A 20773-nucleotide genomic window follows, 5' to 3' on the forward strand; every position below is an offset into this window, starting at 1 on the left:
CAAGCCACCTTAGTAAGTCAACAGGTTCTCCAGGGCAGGAGTGACTATTAAAAAGAAAAAGACATCACAGGAGGAAATATGGAGTCAAAGAGTGGAGCAGAGACTGAAGGAAAGGCCATCCAGAGACTGCCCCACATGGGGATCCATCCCATATACAGACAACAAACCCAGACAATATTGCAGAAAGCCAAGAAGTGCATGCTTACAGGAACCTGATATAACTCTCTCCTGAGAGACTCTACCAGAACCTGACAAATACAGAGGCTCACAGCGAACCATTGAACTGAGAATGGGGTCCCCAATGAAGTTAAAGGACTGAAGGAGCTGAAGGGGTTTGCAACCCTATAAGAACAACAATAACAACCAACCAGATACCCCCAGAGCTACCCAGGACTAAACTACCACCTAAGAGTACATAGGGATGGACCTATGGCTCCAGCTGCATATGTAGCAGAGGATGACCTTGTTGGGCATCAGTGGGAGGAGAGGCCCTTGGTCCTGTCAAGACTCAATGCCCCAGTGTAAGGGAATGTCAGGGCAGGGAGGTGGGAGAGTATGGATGGGTGGGTGGGTGAGGGAGCACCCTCATAGAAGCAGGGGGAGGGGGGATAGTGGGTTTCTGGAGGAGAAACCAGGAAAGGGGATAACATTTAAAATGTAAATTAAAAGAAAGAAAGAAAAAGACAATTAGACAACACTGGACCATGACCCCAGCCAGTTCTGAGGCTGAGGCAAATTTATTTTTTCCCAATCTGCTTTTATACTATTTTAATTGCATGAAAGTAATAAGGTCAGTTCTAGGTTAAGGAACAAACAAGACAATAAACACAAATAGTCAAGGGGACAAGCAAGGTAATAAACAAAGTCCCATGATCACTGTTCCTAAGGACTTATCAGGATGACCAAGATACCTGAGCCTACCTCCCTGTCCTAGCCCAAAGTTGTATTCTTGCCTGACGATTACTTCTTTGTTCTAGCCCAAAATCAGATTCCTGCCTGAGCTAACTTCCCTGTCCTGGCCCAACGTCAATTCCTGCCAAGCGGCCCCAAAAGCTCTCCACAACATGTCAAATGTATCTGTCCAGTGCTGATGGAGATTTTCACTGCTTCTTTTTTAGTTATGATGATACTTCTATAACTATTCAGTTTTCCTGTGGCATAGATTTCATCATTTTCATTATTTTATTTTTAGGAAACAAAGACAGAGTTTATTATGAAAAGGTTTGGACATAGATGTAGGCATGGGCGCTAGGAAGGAGAAAAGATTCATGCTGAGGAAAAGGACTTAGAGACACAGGTAGAAGGAACCACTCTTTAGAGTCTTAACAGTAAGTGGCCATACATGACTGGTGGCTTCTGAAGTCACACTGTTTCAAGAGCTTTTGGAAAAAAAAAACTCCTATTTTTCCTCTTAGTAAGAAACCAGTGGGTAGTTCCCAAGGTACACTGGTCAGGATTACAGGCTGATATACAAAACCACAGGCCACAATGGTTGAAGGAATCCTTACTCTATGAGGTCACAAGGAACTTAAGACTTAAGTTTTGACCATGAAAAAGTCCATCATCTTGTTTGTGAAGTTCTCCAGAAGCTATGGGTTTATCATGGGAAGGAGTGAGGCTAACCTCAGGGGTCATATATGCTGAGGCCTTAAGCATGGTTCCTTGCTGTTTTAACATTATTAGCAATATTTGCATGTGAAGGAAATATTTTCTCTATACAGCAAATCTTATTAATGATTGGATTTTTTGTTTGTTTTTCTTTTTTTAAGATTTATTTATTTATTTTATATGAGTATACTGTAGCTGTCTTCAGACACACCAGAAGAGGGCATCAGATCTTATTACAGATGGTTGTGAGCCACCATGTGGTTGCTGGGAATTGAACTCAGGACCTCTGGAAGAGCAGTCAGTGCTCTTAACCACTGAACCATCTCTCCAGCCCCTGTTTGTTTGTTTTTTCAAGACAGGGTTTCTCTGTGTATCCCTGGTTGTCCTGGAGCTCACTCTGTAGACCAGGCTGGCCTACAACTCACAGAGATTCACCTACCTCTGTCTCCAAGTGCTGGGATTAAAGGCAGATACCACCACTACCAGGCCCTTTTGTTTTTAAGTTTATTTTGGGGGGACAATGCTAGAGATGAGACATTTATTAGCTGCCCCTGGAAGCCAGCTGTGTCTGTTAAGTCACTATAGGGACTGCTGTTGACAGAGTCGCCAGGTCTGGGACTTTCCCATGAACAAGCTCTGGGTTAGGACAAGCCTGGGACAGAGCGCTCTTGGAAGGTTTGGACAAGTCTCCAACACTGCTCTGCAGTGGCTGCTGGCTGAGGTTCTCTCGGCTGCCATGGTGGCACATTTGCTGTTTGTTTTGCCGTGTGGTATGTGGTGCCGTGTGGGTCAGATCTGGAGCCTCGCATATAATAAGGCAGTGCTGCCCCACTGAACTACTGAGGCTCACCTCCAGCCTCAATCCTCAGCTTCCTCTCCCCCTTCCTTCCTTCCTTCCTTCCTTCCTTCCTTCCTTCCTTCCTTCCTTCCTTCCTTCCATCCTCCCTCCCTCCCTCCCTCCCTCCCTCCCTCCCTCCCTCCCTCTCTCTTTTCTCTCTTCTCTCCCTCTTTTCTCTCTTCTCTTTCCTCTCTCTTCTCTCTCTACTCTTTTCTCCTCTTTTCTCCTCTTTTCTCTCTCCTCTCTCTCTCCTCTCTCTCTTTCTGTTCTCTTTGCTCTCTCCTCTCTCTTTTCTCTCCTCTCTTTGTTCTCTCCTTTCTCTTCCCGTTCTCTCCCCCTTCCTTTTTTCTCTCTCTTCTCTCTCCTCCCTCTTCTTTCCTCTTTTCTTTCTTCTCTCTCTCTCTTCTCTTCTCTCCCCTCCTCTCCTCTCTTCCTCTCTCTCTCTGCCCCCACCATACATTATTCTTGACTGGCCTCAAATTGTTTGATATATAGCTGAGAGTGACCTCTTTATCTTCTGTGTCCCACCTCCCACGTGCTGGAATTGCAGGCACACGCCACCATGCCTGCTTCTCCGGTGCTGGGGATAGAACCTGGAGCTTCGTGGCTGCTTGGCAAGACTGTAACTGAACTACACCCCCAGCTAGGGCTTAGTAGGAGGTACTACGTGTGGTCATTGCACCAGTCTAAAGCTGGTCGTATCAGGGACTCAATTTTCTTGAGAAGTCTAAATGCTTTGGGGTTTTGTGATGAATAGAAAGCCAAGAAGGGCCCACTGGCCCCGGAATCTCCCTAGGTTTATCTTTGCTTTGCTGTTTTAGGTGTACAGAGCGAATGGACCAGATGGAACTGTAGGCCGAGGCCAGAGAATTCACCTGCAGTTATGGGACACGGCGGGGCAGGAGAGGTATGTCTCCTCAGTCTCCTCAGTCTACCCTCACTGACCTGGGCAGGCAGAGGCAGCCAGCTGGCTCCTCTGCACCTGGTAAGATGAGCCGCCAGACCAGGGTGTTGGCAGCCTGAGGTGATGGTGACAGGCGTATTTTCTCCAAGGTCAAAGGAGATGTAACTCTTCTTAAAATTAACACTTTGTACTTGGGACTCATCCTTCTTTCTCCTGTTTCAGGCTTTAGGCTTCTCCCCATTGACTTCGGCTGTCTGTTCCACCTGTAAGGGAGTCCCAAGGCTGCTTGCTTTGTTCTTATCTGTTGCTGAGGCCTGGTGGAACATCTGGTTGGGATAAAGTAATCTGGTCAGAGGTTACTTGACTAAAATAAATCACATGACATTCTGGTGCAAGGTTGCTTTCAGTTAGCCACAGCCTCTGATGTCTCTCACAGTCTCCTGGAAGGGTGTGTGTGTGTGTGTGTGTGTGTGTGTGTGTGTTCTCCTGTGGGTATGCATGCACATGTGTGATGTGGGGGCTGAAAGTTGATATTAGTGCTCTCCACCTTACTCATTGAACCGGGGTCTCTCACCCCAGCCCAGTGTTCACACACACAGCCAGTCCAGCTCACCCCAGCCCAGTGCTCACACACATAGCTGGTCCAGTTCTGTAGCTTGTTCTGAGGATCCAGTCTCAGCCTCCTGGGTGCCATTGTTATAGGTGGTCTGCTATGCCTACCTGATAGTCATGTGAGTTCCGGGAATCCAAGCTCTGTTCTTGGCTTGTATGGGAAGCACTTTAACCACCAAACTATCTCCCAGCCTTCTTTTAATGAGAAAAAAAAAAAAAACCCAAGAAAATAAAAAAAAAAGAGAAAAACCATAGAAATCTCCAGGTATATATAAAATCAAAGAGGAGATTTAACTGAACCTGTGTCCCTTACTCAGTTCCAATCATTCCCATGTTGTGACCATTCTCATTTCACATCTCCCCTTAACGATTCTCCTTCCTCCCTCCCAAATTACCTGGAGGGCAGAGTTTAGATCATGCCACCCATAGCTATTTTGGAACGTATCTGTGAACAGTAAAGACTTTTTGTAAGAGCATTGGACACAGTAATTGAGGAAAACCTATTTCTGACTAGCTGGTTGCTGTTTGGCATTTCCTCAGAAGTGGAGCCTGCCTGCCAGTTTCAGACTGGACGTTTAGGCAAAGTGAGAAGGAAAGAGAGAAGAGAAGGGACCACAGGTAAAGCCTGTGGAGGTAGACTACCAGGAAAGGTTGGCCCAACACTGCTCCCACCTTAGGGGTAATGAAATGGTTGTCAGAGAGACACAGAGCCGGAAGTGAGACCTACTGACTTGTAGAAGGAGAAGACACATGCCTGACACTGTTGGTTTTGGCTCAGTGAACTCAGAGTTGTCCAAGGATTTCCTGGCTGAGATCAAGATCTCCTGTACAGCTAGCTCAGTCTTCCATAACACATTCTGTTCCCTGGTGAATTTTGGGGTGTGGTAAACACTTGTTTGAGAGAACTTCGTGCTGATGCATCTTTGTAGGAAACTGAGGGTGTCATGGCGGCTTTACAACTCAAGAGTTGTTAAGTTTCAAACCAGAGACAAGCAGCCTATTTAACATATCAAGGGGGACCCGGCCTTCAGGTTCTCCCAGAGTCCCTTAGTCCCTGCCTATTACAAGGTATGGCTGGCATACCTCACCCTCTACCCTGAACTCTCCAGCCCAGGAGCTGGGCTGCCCTTCTCTCAGAAGCTCTTCCTGTACAATCCTGACACCTTGGTTACCCACTCCTCTTTAGCTCCTCCTTCTGCACCTTTGGCCACCCAGCTGTTGTACTTGGTCGCTCTCTCCCTCCAACTCCCCCTCTCCCCACATCGTTCAGGGTCATGACCACTCTTGGGCTCTGTCAGATATATCTGCTGCTGGCTATGCTCTCCCACACATCCATAACAAACGTCCTCCTCCACCACACTTGGAGGAGTGATGTCCTTTCCTTTCCCTTTTATTTATTTATACTTCATTCATTAGTGACCAGCTGTCTGTTTTTGTGCCCTAGGTTTCGTAGCCTGACCACGGCATTCTTCAGGGACGCTATGGGTTTCCTGCTTCTGTTCGACCTGACAAACGAGCAAAGTTTCCTCAATGTCCGAAACTGGATAAGTACGTGTGCTTTCCCCAGCCCTGCCCTGCTCCTGGGACTTGTTCTGCACTGCCATGTTGTGGCATGTCCATGTGATGTGTGTTCTGCTAGAAACAGCTCAGTGCCAAGGCTGCTAAGAATAAACCCTTCAGCTTAGGGCCTCAGATCACTGACATCCTTTGCTCCCTGGAGCTACCTTCTCTCTGCTGGGGATCCTTTCTCATCCTCTCAGGAGGGGATGAGAAGAGCCCATGGGTGAGCCAGCCCAGTGCTGGAGCCTGAACAGAGAGCTGAGTCCTTTGGCCCACATGATTAGGAAGTCATCTAGCTGACTTCCTGTCTCACTACCACCCGGCCAGGTTAATTTTTTTTAAAACCTGTAGAGAAAGAGCTTCCATGAAGTTTTCCATGATAATCTTAGCCAGACTATCTCCCTCTTGCTGAAGACTGTTGTTTTATTTTATTGTTTGAACACATATCTGAGCCTCACTGCGCCTCATCTTGGGGTACAGTTGTTTAGGTGTCTAGGTACATTCTTCTTTAGAAAAAAATTTCAGATAACTGATCGATTAATCACCAATTACTTTGTAATTTTCATGCCCAAGTTTAGAGATGAGAATAACGATACCATTCAGGTATGGTACACACCTTTACTCCCAGCACTTGGGAGGCTGAGGCAGGTGGATGGTTCTCTGAGTTTGAGGCCAGCCTGGTCTATAGAGGGAGCTCCAGGACACCCAGGGAAATACAGAAATGTTGTCTGGACATCTCTCCCTCTCCAGAGAGAGAGAGAGACAGAGACAGAGACAGAGACAGAGACAGAGACAGAGACACACACACACACAGAGACAGACAGACAGAGACACCAGAGACATACAGAGAGAGAGTCTTAGTTAGGGTTTTATTGCTGTGAACAGACACCATGACCAATGTAAGTTTTATAAAGGACAACATTTAATTGGGGCTGGCTTACAGGTTCAGAGGTTCAGTCCATTATCATCAAGGCAGGAACATGGCAGCATTGCAGCATCCAGGCAGGTATGGTGCAGTAGGAGCTGAGTTCTATATCTTCACCTGAAGGAAGCCAGGAACAGTCTGAGCATCCTCAAGCAGCAAGGAGGAAGGTCTTCAAGCCCACCCCAGTGACACACTTCCTGCAACAAGGCCACACCTTCTAATAGTGCCACTCCGTGGGCCAAGCATATGTAAACCATTAGAGAGAGAGAGAGAGAGACAGACAGACAGAGAGAGACAGAGAGAGACAGAGAGAAAGAGAGAGACAGAGAGACAGAGAGAGAGACAGAGAGAGAGAGACAGAGAGAGAGAGAGACAGAGAGAGAGAGAGACAGAGAGAGACAGAGACAGAGACACAGAGAGAGAACAAACAATAACATCTCTTAAACTCACCAACATAGACACTATGAACTGTTACTAATTCTTACAGAGTCTTAAACGTTCTTTGGCTTATTAACTGATTGCTCATATGCATCTGAGTCTCCTGGGGGAGCGGTTCCTGGTCAGTAGCTGTTGGATAAAACCTAGAATTTGCACTTCTGATAAGTTCTCAGGGGTAGCTGAGGCTGCTAGCCCATACCCCTTACCCAGAGAGTCACCGAATCAGTGAATCTTCACCTTGACTCTGGGAAGTAAGTACTATCGTGTTCATTTGTAGATCAGGATGCTAAGGTGGTCACATAACTTGCCCCTCAGGACGAGGGCGGGGATGGATGAGGAGAGCACACAGCCAGCAACCATCAAGTTTCCAACACTAGGAGATGTTTGTAAGCATGACAGTGGACTTTGGAGGTGCTCGGAGGGCACAGAAGGGACCCGTAGAGAAGAGGATGGAGCAGATCTTGAAGGAACTTGTGACTGGGCATTAAAGAGTGTAGGATCTGCACATTAAAAACGTAGGTTAGAGGAGGTCTGGCTTGTACAGGAAATGGGCACAGTTAGATCTTGACTGGGCAGGTCTTGTGACCCAAGTTGTCTCCTAAAAGCAAAGAACAATATCCTGAAATTCAGGCCTGTGTTATTTAAGGCTTGGGGAGACTTCCTCCTCCTTCACCTTCTCTTGATAAGATATGTATGACCTGCCTTTGTGAGGAGGAACTGAAGTGTCAACACTCCTGGCTGATAGGGACAAAGCACACACGAAGTCATGTGCTCCGAGACCACTGATTGCAAAACTTCAGACAGTTTCTGCCATGTGAGGGAAAAGAAGTTGGGTTTTATGTCCCTTCTCTAGAATTTGGGACTATTTAGTACCCTGGAGCTCTTTTTGGTTCCTTTTAGAAGAGGTTTCTTTTTTATGTTTTTAAAATCTTGTGTCTGTGTGGGTATGTGCATGTGAGCACAGGGGCCCTGTGAGGCCAGGGTAGCTGCTGGGGGCGAGTCACTTAGGTGAATGGTGGGAACAGAAAACGGGTCCTCTGGAGGAGTATGTGCTCTTGCCCACTGAGCCATCTCGCTAGTCACTTTTGCTTTTTAGTTCAGACTAGCTAGAGGGTTATAGGTGAATGTTTCCAAAGGTTACAGAATATAAATTGTGGTGCCCTGTTTCCCCTGGTCTTGGTGACACTCATTTACTCTTTATTCTATGTCTTGTTTCATCATCAAACCACAGTTTGTGTTTGTTTGTATAAGACAAGGTCTTACTCTGAAGTCCAGGCTATCTCTGAACTCAGAGCTTCTCGAGTACTGAGATATAGGCATGCACCACCACACCCCTGCTGCTGCTGCTGCTGCTGCTGCTTCTTCTTCTTCTTCTTCTTCTTCTTCTTCTTCTTCTTCTTCTTCTTCTTCTTCTTCTTCTTCTTCTTCTTCTTCTTCTTCTTCTTCTTCTTCTTCTTCTTCTTCTTCTCCTCCTCCTCCTCCTCCTCCTCCTCCTCCTCCTCCTCCTCCTTCTCCTTTTCCTCCTTCTTCCTCCTCCTCCTTCTCTTTCTCCTCCTCCTCCTCATTCTTCTTCCTCCTCCTCCTCTTCTTCTTCCTCTTCCTCTTCCTCTTCTTCCTCTTCTTCTTCCTCTTCTTCCTCTTCTTCATCTTCCTCCTCCTCCTTCCTCTTCCTCTTTTTTAACTTTTTGTTGATTCTTTGTGAGTTTCACCTCATATACCCCAATCCCACTCATCTCCCCTTCCCTTCACATATCTGTCCTCTGCCCTTGCAACCTCCCCAACATAAGAAATTAAAAAAGCAAAACAAAGCATAGAAAACATCTCATCAGAGCTGGAGGGACGGCTCAGTGGTTAAGAGCACTGACTGCTCTTCCAGAGGTCCTGAGTTCAATTCCCAGCAACCACATGGTGACTCACAACCATCTGTAATGGGATCTGATGCCCTCTTCTGATATGCAAATGTTCATTGCAATGAGTCATTGGTCTGGCTGGAGGCCTCTGGCTTCTGCTAAACTATCAATACTGGATCCCCAGTGGGACTCCTCTCAGATATCCTGATGTTGTCCTCCGTCAGGGAGATCCTGCAGCTTTGGATCAGCAGAACCAGCCCTTTCATGAGCTCAAGCAGTTCATGAAAGGTAGATTTTGGGGTGGGCTAACTCAAAGCCCTGGATCTGGGCCTGGCACACCCAGCTTCTTAATTGTTTCAAATAGACTGATCCTGCCTTAGGATGATAAAAAAAAATAGGAAAAGCCTAGGAAAATGAAAGAACCAGAGTCAGCACAGGATACACCAAGACTAGTTCTCAGAACAAAGGAGGTTGATTAGTCCCAGAGGGATGAAAAGGAACAAGGGAGAGGGGAGAAATGGGGTAAGGGAGAAGGGCAGGGGATATTTGCTTCAGAGGACAAAGCACTGCCTCTGGATAAAGTAGAGGCAGATGTGGCCATAGGCAAATGGCAGTTTCTAAAAGGGAAGTGGGGGAACCCTGTGTTAGGATGAGTTGGTGTCTTCTGATTGTACATGTTAATTAGGTGAGTCAAAAGGAGCTTTTGAATCCTGGACTTCAATACTTTGATAGCTGGACCTCTGTGTGTCAGCCTCAGGAGGAGGAAGTAGCCAAACAGGGGACTAGACCTTGGTGGCCAGCTTTAGGAATGTAATCTATGGTTCTGCAAGGCAGAGGGAAAGTATCCTATCAGCTCTCTACCTCTGTATACTCACTTGAGGTTTGCAGAAGCACCTCTGCATGGATTTTCTGTTGGTCACGTGCTTATGTTATGACTTATGGTCTTTCCCATGCCTTAGGCCAGCTACAGATGCACGCGTACTGCGAAAACCCAGATATAGTGCTCTGCGGAAATAAGAGTGACCTAGAAGACCAGAGGGCTGTGAAAGAGGAGGAAGCCAGGGAACTCGCAGAGAAGTATGGGTGAGTATCCTATGGTGGGGTCCAGAGGAAAGGGAAACATTAGCAAGCAAGCATCTGAAAAGAGATTGGCTGGAGAGAAGGACCAGTGGTTAAGAGCACTGGCTGCTCTTCCAGAGGTCCTGAGTTCAATTCCCAGCAACCACATGGTGGCTCACAACCATCTGTAATGGGATCTGATGCCCTCTTCTGGTGTGTCTGAAAACAGCTATAGTGTACTCATATAAATAAAAATTTAAAAAAAAAAAGAGAGAGAAAGCGCTCAGCCTTCTGAGAGGTGTCAGACCCCTCAGATTTCACAGGAGCATCACAGCAGGAGTTATAGAACAAACATGGGGGATAGTGGTGTCCTCTGCTGACTCTGTCCTCTCTTGAAGCTCCTTGGAATTTGTAGGAATACATCCTTGAATGCAGATGAACTGACTGTAGGGCCTTCTGTCCAATATACAAACAGAAGACTGGTTTGGTTTTGTTTTTCCAGACAAGGCTTCACCATATAGCCCTGGCTGTCCTGGAACTTGCTCTGTAGACCAGGCTGGCCTTGAACTCACAGATCTTTCTTCCTCCACCTCTCCTGGGTTAGAATTAAAAGGTGTGTGTTGCCACCACCTGGCTAACAAAAAACTCATAGAATAAGGAAATCCTCTGTGTTTGGCAAGGAAATTTCAAAACCACTTTACCGTTGCAGAGTTCCGGCTATTGAGGTGACCTTTTTGGGTATCACAGAGCAGGCACTGACTTTGCCAGGAGGAAGTGAAGCTGCCCCCTTGCTTTAAGCTGGGTTTGAGGGGAGGGCCAGAAAATGCTGTCTTTTTCTTCAAGCTTTTAGTGGGTCCATGGAGGGACCACAGGGCTTGCACGTGAAAGGGGTAGGTGACAGTGATGGTCGCTTCACTTTACTTCCATCTCGAGCTCTTAGAAATACGTGGGAGCTTTGTACAGTGGCTAGAGTATGGGCCTGGACTCTGTGGCTTGGTCATGTGGAGTGTTAGCAGTTAAGTTTCAGTTAGACGCTTGTATATGAAGACATCCTGGCCTGGGGACATTACGGCACAGTTGGCAGAGTGCTTAACATGCAAGCTTGAGGACTGAGTTTGATGCCCATCCTCCCGCCCCCAACTCTAGAACCCCTGTTTAAAGCTTAGCAGTGGCACACGCCTTTAATCCCAGTACTCAGGAGGCTGAGGCAGGTTGATCGTTTTGAGTCTGAGGCCAGCCTGGTCTACATAGCAAGACCCTATCTTACAAAACAAAACAAAAACAAGTTGAGTGTGTTAGCTCTCATTTAATCTCAGAGCAAGGAGGCAGAAGCAGGTCACTAGTTGGTAAATTCCGGGCCAGTGAGAAACCTATCAAAATAAAACCAAGGTGGATTGTTGCCACTCACGGTTAACCTCTGCCTCCACTAACACATGCACAGGTGTATATATGAACACGCAAGCCTGTGCGAGGGCACTCATCTATTGCAGAGATCTGACTTTATGCCACGGTAGTTACGTAGTCTCCAAAGATCTCTCTGTGTGTCCGATGCTAAATCTTGGGGTTCACAGGATGGGCTGTCAGGAAAGGAAGCTGACTGCAAACTGTGGAGTTGGGTATTGGTAATGAGGGGCAAGTAGGATTTACATCCGTGTCCTGACACTGCCCACGGCCGTTGCCTCTGACCTTAGTGGTGTGGGCATCCTGCATGAGCCAGGACCTTATCTTAGGGTTAATCACACACCTGGCTTAGCAGTCTTGAGTGCTAAGAGAGGCGAGGGCGGTGGGACAGGTGCAAGTCTGGTTGCTAGGCTGTGCCAAGATGAGTCAGCATGTCAGAGCAGACGTGTGAGAAATCTTTAAAGGGTAATGCCTCACTTCCCCCGCGCCTTTCCTGTGGCCCACCGAGAGCAGAAAATGAGAAATGCTCAGCCAGGGTACAGGGGCACCCGGTGCCTTTAACAGCTTCCCATATGAATTTCCAATGCAGCAGTCATGACTGACCCACTTGGGAGATTCTGAGCTAGTGGCCGGCAGACCTAGACCCCAAGCAGTTCTGGTATGGCCCATCCCGTTTGAGAGGCTCTCAAAGTGTGGAAAGGAAACAGAGGGGCCAAACACTACAAGTCAGGCTGAAGTGCTGAAAGGGATGTTGTTTTGCAAGGAGAAAGGAGGAAGTCAGCCATGAGGCAATAGGGGCCATAGTTATTGCCCTGCTTTTGGGAAGTGAATGTAAAAGCAGGTCAGTGAGAGAAGTCTTTCCACAAGGATGTCTCAAGCACCTGGAGAGTGAGTGGAAGGAACAACCTGGCCACTCTGGGCCTTCATCCGATCTTTCTTTATTACTGCATGTTGGGTCTCGGGATTCTGTAGTCTGCCCAGCACCAGAGAGTCTGGTGTTGCTTCCTGTTGTATCAAGGTCTGAGCCCTGCAGGGACCGTCTTCCCTGTGTCCAGCACACCCTTGTCATGGAAGAGGTCACAAAGATGGGCTGAGTTGAGTGCTAATGAGAAGAGGTTTTATTGATGAGGATAAAGGAAATGCCAGGAGAAGAGAGGACAGGAATGGAAGCCGTCCATGCTCCTTTAGTCACAGAAGCTAACCGGAGCTGGTAATAAGTCCCTTTGCCTTCTTTTATTCTGAATGGAGAAAGCCAAGAAAACTGTGAATGGGGTTAAAGGACAACTGAATGTACTTGTGTGCTGTGCACATAATCGGCCACAGATCTGAGAGGAGGACTTGGCCCCCCCTGCTGGTTGCCGATGAGGGAAGGTACTTGAAGTTTCTGCACTGAAAGCCCAGTTGAAAATCTTTATTCACTATGTCGGTGATAGATACGTCAGCACAGATGCCGTTTTGGGTTTCAGAGGCCTGAACTTGGCAGTGCTCTGTGCTAACTCTGAACTAGGGAACATGGTCGGAATTTGATCTCTGAGCGTTTGATCCCTTGTAAACTTGACATCCTCGCTTGTGTTGGGGAAGGAATTAATGGGGGCTGGAGTAATGGCTCCATGTATAGGAGCAAGGGATCGGGGTTCAATTCCCAGCACCTATTCGGCAGCTTACAACTGTCCCTAACTCCAGATCCAGGGGCTCCAATATGCCCTCTTCTGACAAAAGGCACACACATGGGACAACTATATACATGCAGGCAAAACTCTCACACACATAAAAATAATAAACTTTAAAAAGTAAGAAATTAACGTGATATTGTGCATACTTCTTGAAACAGTATGAGTAAGCTATAACCAAACGCACAAGATTGATTCCTGGAAGCCTCTGTAACTCAGTAGAGAATCCAGATTTCCTTTGCCACAGTCCTCCAGGTTCAAGTGGTCATCACACAGCCCTTTCCTGGGAGCACTCAACATCCAGCAAGACTCGCTTGAGTTCTGGATCCACGTGTAAGCCAAACATCTAGACACATTGATAAAACTCTCATTGTCTTTCTAACAACTTCTGCAGTGCTGGGGGCTGACCTCAAGGCCTTGCACATGCCAGGCAAGTGCTAGTGAACATATGAATATATGTGTGTGCATATATATATATTATAATATATATAGTGAGTGCATATATTTATAGTATATATTTTATATATATGATACATCATATATATACCATTCCTGCACTGGATTAAAAAGTATTTAATTAGGTGTAGTTGTCTATGTGTGCACCACAGATATCAGAGGCATCATGTCTCTCTGGAGCTGGAGTTACAGACAGTTGTGAGTGCCCGATATGGGTGCTGGGAACCGAACATGGATCCTGTGCAAGGACAGTAGGCACCCTTAACCTCTCAGTCATCTCTTAATCTCTGGCAACTCGGTGTTCAGTTTCCAGTTTTGTCAATAAGTAAATAATAGAGGTCATCCGTGGAGGGTCATGCCCTGTGGGTACCTGGTGGACAGGTGTAAAGCAGACAGTCCCTTGCATTGATTTGAAACCAACTGTTTTAAAACATTTTGTTTACTTGATGGTTTTTTTTTATAAGATTTATTTATTTTATTTGTATTGAGTACAATGTAGCTGTCTTCAGACCCACCAGAAGAGGGCATCATATCTCATTATAGATGGCTGTGAGCCACCCTGTGGTTGCTGGGATTGAACATTTCCTCTGGAAGAGCAGTCAGTGCTCTTAATTGCTGAGCCATCACTCCAGCCCAACACTGTACACAGTTATTAAGCAATGGTTAATGCTTTTTGTTTTTAAATTGTGATGAATCTATCTGTCCCGGAACTCCCTTTGTAGACTAGGCTTCACAAACTCACAGAGATCTGTCTGCCCCTGCCTCCTGAATGATGGCAATAAAAAGGTGTGTGCCATCACCTCCCAGCCTATTAAAGACACATCAAGGGCTGGAGAGATGGCTCAGTGGTTAAGAGCACTGACTGCTCTCCCAGAGGTCCTGAGTTCAATTCCCAGAAACCCCGTGGTAGCTCACAACCATCTGTAATGAGATCTGATGCCCTCTTCCTGGTGTGTCTGAAGACAGCTACAACGTACTTATATATAATAAAGAAATCTTTAAAAAAAAACCACATCCCTGGGTTCGGTCCCCAGCTCCGAAAAAAAAGAAAAAATAAAAAAAAAACACATCAAGGGGGTTGGGGATTTAGCTCAGTGGTAGAGCACTTGCCTAGCAAGCGCAAGGCCCTGAGTTTGGTCCCCAGCTCCGAAAAAAAGAAAAACGAAAAAGAAAAAAAAAAACACATCAAAATATTCTTTTGTCTCCAGGAACTTCCAAGTAACTGTTAAGTGGCCGTTTGTGGGTGGATATAAATATCAACCAACCATTTTTCATACCGCTATGAAGAGCAAGAGCTCTTCCTGGCAGTGCTGTTTTATCGCCATCTTGTGGACAGAAAGGGCAGTGTCAGTTTTCTATGGAGAAAATACTGATCCTTTTGAATTTAAGTCTAGAAACCTAAACTTGTTTTCAGATACGTTTTTGGAAAAGAAAACACAAGCACAAGGCATGCCTTTAATCCCAGCACTCGGGAGGCAGAAGCAGGAGGATCTCTTGAGTTCTTGAGGCCAGCCAGGTCTACAGAGTGAGTTCCAGGACAGCTAGGGCCATACAGAGAAACCCTGTCTTGAAACAAAACACAGAAGAAGCTGCTACTCAATGTGCAGAAATGGTGCCTCTGGCGTGCTGGGATTGCAGGTGTGCACCACCATATCCACAAGGAATACTGCTACTGAGAAAAGTCTCTCTCAAGTCTGACAGTGTTAAGTGTTGTACCTGTGTTGATGTCAGCCACCATGACCTCATACCTACTGCTCCTCCTTTTCACAGATAAGGAGAAGGCTTCAGAGCTATGTTGGGAGCACCGTACTCGCTCTACAACCTAGAATACTTGTGCTTTCTGACTGTCTGGGAATTCACTAATGTGGCCAATCCAGAATCTTAGTCTGTCATTGCTTTTGGTTTTGAAGCAAGGTCTTGCTAAATAGTTATGTAGTCCAGTCCAGACTGGCACTTTCGATACCCCAACCCCAGCTTCCCAAGTGCATGTAACAGAAACAAAAACCAAAAGTATAACATAGTAAGCTGGGGGCTGGAGAGATGGCTCAGCGGTTAAGAGCACTGACTGCTCTTCTAGAGGTCCTGAGTTTTAATTCCCAGGAACCACATGGTGGCTCACAACCATCTGTAATGGGACCTGATGCCCTCTTCTGGTTCAGCAACAGTGTACTCACATACATAAAATAAATAAATCTTTAAAAATAACATAGTAAGATGGGAGTGGTGGTACACATCTGCAGTCTGAATACTGGATAGTCTGAAGCAGGAGGACTATGAGTTTGAGGCTAGCCTGGACTACATGGAAAATCCAAGATCCATTTGAGTTACCTAGTTAAATTGTGTCTCAAAACACAAAAGGTTGTGGGTGTTGCTCACTGGGGATCCAAGAGGGCATTTCCTACTTGAACAGGGTCTATAGGATGTATGAGAACATATATGGGAATGGAGAACACAAGTGTGCCATTTATTAGCACAATGACCCCTTTGGGTGTGTGTGTGTAAGCATATTTAAATGCAGTACCATTTTTGTGGGGGGGAGTTCCTGGTATAATACAATCTCCAGTGCACAGGGAAGCATAACTGTATCAAATTCAAAGTATATGTTACTTCTTCCAGGAAGATAGGTTTAGAGATAGGCTACATGTACTAGCTTAAGGACCTAGGGGAAGATCTGGATGTCTCCATCAAATGGATAGTGAAGAAGTCCTAGGGTCTATAAAGTACCTGTATTCTATTGACTGGGAAACAAAACTAAAAATAAAGGTCTTTGAAGGAGTGGGGTAGGGGTTGGATGAGTTCTGGCTCTGCAGAGAGCAAAGGTCATCAGGCCCTTAACAGCATCCACTTTTGACTGTCTGGGTGGAAAACAGGTGGTACATCTTTTCCTTTGAAAAGAAGCTCCTGGGTTCTTAACGTTCCTGGTTTCCTAGTGATCTATAGATGCAAGAACCTTTGTGTTCCCTGAGTGAAAAGAAAAGGAAAGAACATGACTGCTCCCAGGCATGGTGGAGGAAAAAGTTCATTATAGATATGTGAGAGGGCAGAGGTTGGGGCATCTGGGAGAGTCCAGAGTAGTCATTACCCTGAACTATGTGGGGGGAGGGGAGGGAGAGAGGCTCAAAGTGAGTCTTAAACTGCTGGGAGACACCCCCCACCAAGTGAGACACAAGAATAGAGTTTGATGCAAACGCAAGAGGTTTATTTCCCCAGCGTGTCGGGGTAAACCCTCAATCAGCCCCTTGTGGCGAGTGACTAGAAGGCGACCTTGAATGGTTATAACAAGCAGTTTTTATACTTTTTAGGGGTACAGACTACATCAGCAAGGTTACAGTTTAAACTTATTGACTAAGCATATTGACCTTTGAATCTATTGGCCAGCAAGCATATGACACGCATTCAAACTCTATCTGGGACCAGAGGTTCAGGTGACTATGTCAGTACATTCTGTGGTTTTTCAAGAATGTCCCTGCTCCTCCTGAGAACCGTGGGTGGAGAATGGAACTTGGCCTAGCCTTGACCCGAGGTGAGAAGCTGGTACTTGGCCTAATTTGATCTGAGGTGGTGGTTGTAAGGCTAGCAAAAGCCCCTAGGGTCCTCCACAGGACCCCCATAACCTTCCTACTTTCTACCAGGCCAAGCTTCTTAATATCTCTTACACTTCAATAAGAACTAGTGTCCTTCAAGAGGAACCAAGTATAGCAGGCAGGAGGCCGAAGGTACCAGGAGACAGAGAGGTGGGAAACCAAAAATGTCTGGATTATCTAAGGAAGAGCTGCTGGGGGAAGGGCAGACCGGACCTTGGGCTCAGGGTAGAGGGTGGTGTATGCCAGCCACACAGGAAGGGACTGAGAGATGCTAGAAGGATCTAGAGGCCAGGTATGCTTGTGTGTGTGTGTGGGGGGGTTGTTGAAACTTAACACTCCCAACACCAGAGAAGTTAGGGCATGTAATTAAAGCCCTCTCCCCCCACCCCCCCCCCCGTTCTCCCCTCCTCTTGCACCTTTCTTTCTTTCTTTCTTTTTTCTTTTCTTTTCTTTCTTTTTTTTTTTTTTTTTTTTTTTGAGACAGGGTCTAATATAGCCCAGGCTTTCCTCAAATTTGTTGTGTTGTGCGGCTGCCTTTAAACTTACAATCCTGCCTCTACCTCCCACACTAGGATTGTGGGTGTGCAACGCTATACCTGGCCCTGTATTTCCTTAAGGAAACACTGGCTCTCTGTGGTAGCTATTGGTGGTTGCCTAGTGCAAACGCCAGCCCATGCAGACTGATTGCCAATTGCGATGATGTCATTCCTTTAAGCCTAATTAGGCATTTGCTTTAGGTACTGGCCAATGATATCATTTTGAAAAATGAAATATGAAGGAACGGTTTTGAGAGGCACACACTGGAATAGGAGTCATTTTTTCTTTGTAATTTGACACATTGAATTATAACTGAAACACTGTCGCCTCTCTGGGCACTACTGAAGTCACACTGCTGGTCATGTATATTTATCCTCAGATTCTCTAGATTGTGAATGGCCCAAAAATTATGAAGGGCAAAGGTCACTGTCTCTCTCCACACTGTTACCCCAGTGGTTTCTCTCTTCCAGAATCCCCTATTTTGAAACCAGCGCTGCCAATGGGACAAACATAAGCCAAGCAATTGAGATGCTCCTGGACCTGATCATGAAGCGGATGGAGCGGTGTGTGGACAAATCCTGGATTCCAGAGGGGGTGGTGCGGTCCAATGGCCATACTTCTACAGATCAACTCAGTGAGGAGAAGGAGAAGGGGTTATGCGGCTGTTGAGACACCGAGTGAGCATGGCGGCGGCAGTGGCGGCAGCAGCGCCTGGCCCCTGCCTGCCAAATCCTCTGTAGAGACCAAGCCAGCATCACGTGCCAAGTGCTGCTCCTTATCCCCAGTAGAACTGACTCAACATCCAATTGTAACTCATTGCAACTTCATATGATTTAGTCCATGAATTGGGAGAACTATTTCACAGAGCCAAAAGTGTCTTAGAGAAAAAAAAAGCCCATGGCCGCGGGTCATTCAGGGATCCAAGATTTCAGCCATGGAAGCTTGCGTGTCATGTAGAATGCTGATGGTCCCGTCGCCTGCCTTAACAGTCAACTGCCTCAACACAGCCCTAGAGTCTCACTGAAGACGTTAAGATGTTTGGGCAATGAAAAGCTAGCATGGTCTAGAGAATCCAGAGTTCAGAATCCATACCGTAGAATATCACTCTCACGTGAATGCTAATAAGTGTGTACCATGGATCAATGTCTTTCAGCATTACCTTAAACTTAGCCTTCCCTTTGACATGAACGTAAACAGATGGCGGCCATATCTATAGGCTCTGAGTAGACCGGATTGACTCACCGTGAGTTTGGGGGTGGGTGAAGTAGGGATCAAGTTTAGTCAGATTGTCTGGCTTTTAGCCGAGGGGTCATGGAGACCCTCGAGTTTATCCGTGGTTCAGCCCACATCTGAACATTGAAGATGCATCTGCTGTGTGTGCATTTGTACGTATGTCTGGTCTGGCACTTCAGGCTGTGCTTTCACTTGTCTGTAGACTGCGAATTTGACTTTTCCATCAAGCTTTGGTGGTGTTGGGGTTTCCCAGTTTGTTTTCTCCCCCATTTGTGTAACTGAAGGAAGCTCTTGTTAATTAAACAGCTTGTTTATTTGCTATCTGGAGGGAGATCAATGTCTGTCTTTAAGCAGTCACATTTATATGCTAGTTTAGGAGAGGTGTTTTTTAGCCTGTAACTTTCACTGAGAATTTGGGCACTTATGTTTTTTGACAGTATAAAGGAAACCACGTGCTTTGCATGGTAGTTTTCGAGTGGCTTTTTTTGTTGTTGTTGTTTTTGTTTTGTTTTTTTGGGGGGACAGGGTCTTATTATGTAGTTTCTGGCCAGCCTGAAACTCCCTTTGTAGACCAGGCTGGCCTCAAACTCACAGAGATCCACCTGTTTCAGCCCCCTAAGTGTTGGGATAAAAGGTGTGGTCATCACACCTGGCTCTCAGAAGATTTTTAAAAATGGAACATCGATCATTTATTGCCATTGTCCTTTGACCCCCTCCCCAGACAAAATAGCCATGGCTACTAAGCTTTTTCTGTCCCTGAAATAAGGGACTCTTTGAAACACCAAAGTTGTCACCGAGGCCTATGCATCTGAATCCTAAAGACCGGAAACTTGGGGCCCATCACAGTCGTGCCTTCCAATGTTGCTCTAAGACTTCAGTGGACTGTACTGCACGTCAGGGCACGTTTCTTAATTAATGTCTCCTTTGTAAATACAAACGTATTACTATGCCAGGTGTTGGTGGCGCACTCCTTCAATCTCCCGCAGTTGGGAGGCAGAGGCAGGCAGCGAGTTTGAAGCCAGGCTGGTCAATAGAGTTTCAGGACAGACAGTGACACAGTGAAATTCTGTTTCAAGAATCAAAGCCAATGTTTGCACAGTGCAGGTTTCTAGAAGGAGATCCATTGTCGGATTCGCCTTCTGTTGGCCCCGCACCAGGCACGGATGTTAAGATATGTGATAGTTGCCCAGCGAGAGAGCGGCCTTGAATTGTTGAAATCAAACAAAACTGTATTCTCTTTGAAAATGATTTAAATTTGATATAAAATAACTGTACTTATTGTCACTGTATTTTTCTATTTACAAATCTGTATGAAAGCAAACGCTCTTCAGTGAACTTTGTGCCAATTAAACCATAATAATAAATAATAAAAGAGGTCCAGTATATAAAGTTTCAGTGAATATTTCAAACTAGGAATTGTAATGCCAAAGGAACCAGGATTCAGGAACACAGAGTCCATGAGATGCTCGTTGAGGAGCCTGATCAAACTAACCAAGGAAGATAGCTGGAATAGGGTTTTATTTATTTATTTTTGGTCTATTTTATTTTGTGTGTGTCGTTGTAAAATTATTTAAAAAAAAAAAGGTTTCCTTTTACCCCCCACTAGAATCTGGCACCACAATGCCCCAAGATGTCTGCTGGATATCTTGCCAGAAGCACACATTCCAACTCCGTGGTGGCCCAGACTAGCCATCCCATACTCCCTTACACTTAAGTCTGCACATGAAAGAACACATAACACAATAAACTTTGATCTAATTGATAAGATATAATTGCCCACCTAAACATACAAAGCCCAGCACCGTCCATCCCTTAAGAACATTTATAACAACCTGTAAAGGTACAGCGTGGAATCTTAGCGTCAGTGTGGAATCTTAGTTGTCTGGTGACTCTTCTGCAGCCTCTCCTCCCTTCCGTTTCTGTCTCCTCCTCTTCCTTCAAACTTTTCTCCCGCCCATCCTTCTTGTCCAATGACAGGCCTCCTATCCTGTACCTGCCTCACCTGTATGATGACATCATCCCACACATGTGTATGAATGTTTGCCTGAATGTGTGTCTGTGTCCCTTGTGTGTGCATATCCTTGAGACCAGAAAAGGA

General features: G+C 46.0%; 1 protein-coding gene across 12 annotated transcripts in view; it reads left to right on the plus strand.

Moving 5' to 3' along the window:
• Positions 1 to 20773, plus strand: part of Rab27a (RAB27A, member RAS oncogene family) — a 59272-nt gene that overhangs the window by 33685 nt on the left and 4814 nt on the right. For 5 of the 12 annotated variants that reach the window (XM_087563471.1, XM_087563472.1, XM_087563469.1 and 2 more), the window contains exons 3-6: positions 3268 to 3353; positions 5407 to 5510; positions 9695 to 9818; positions 17913 to 20064. In XM_087563471.1, coding sequence (XP_087419597.1) covers positions 3268 to 3353; positions 5407 to 5510; positions 9695 to 9818; positions 17913 to 18111 — 513 coding nt within the window. In that variant the 3' untranslated portion in view covers positions 18112 to 20064. 12 annotated transcript variants of the gene reach the window in all.

This window comes from Rattus norvegicus, chromosome 8 (genome assembly GCF_021556685.1).
Source record: "Rattus norvegicus strain SHRSP/BbbUtx chromosome 8, alternate assembly SHRSP_T2T, whole genome shotgun sequence".
Lineage (NCBI taxonomy): Eukaryota > Metazoa > Chordata > Mammalia > Rodentia > Muridae > Rattus > Rattus norvegicus.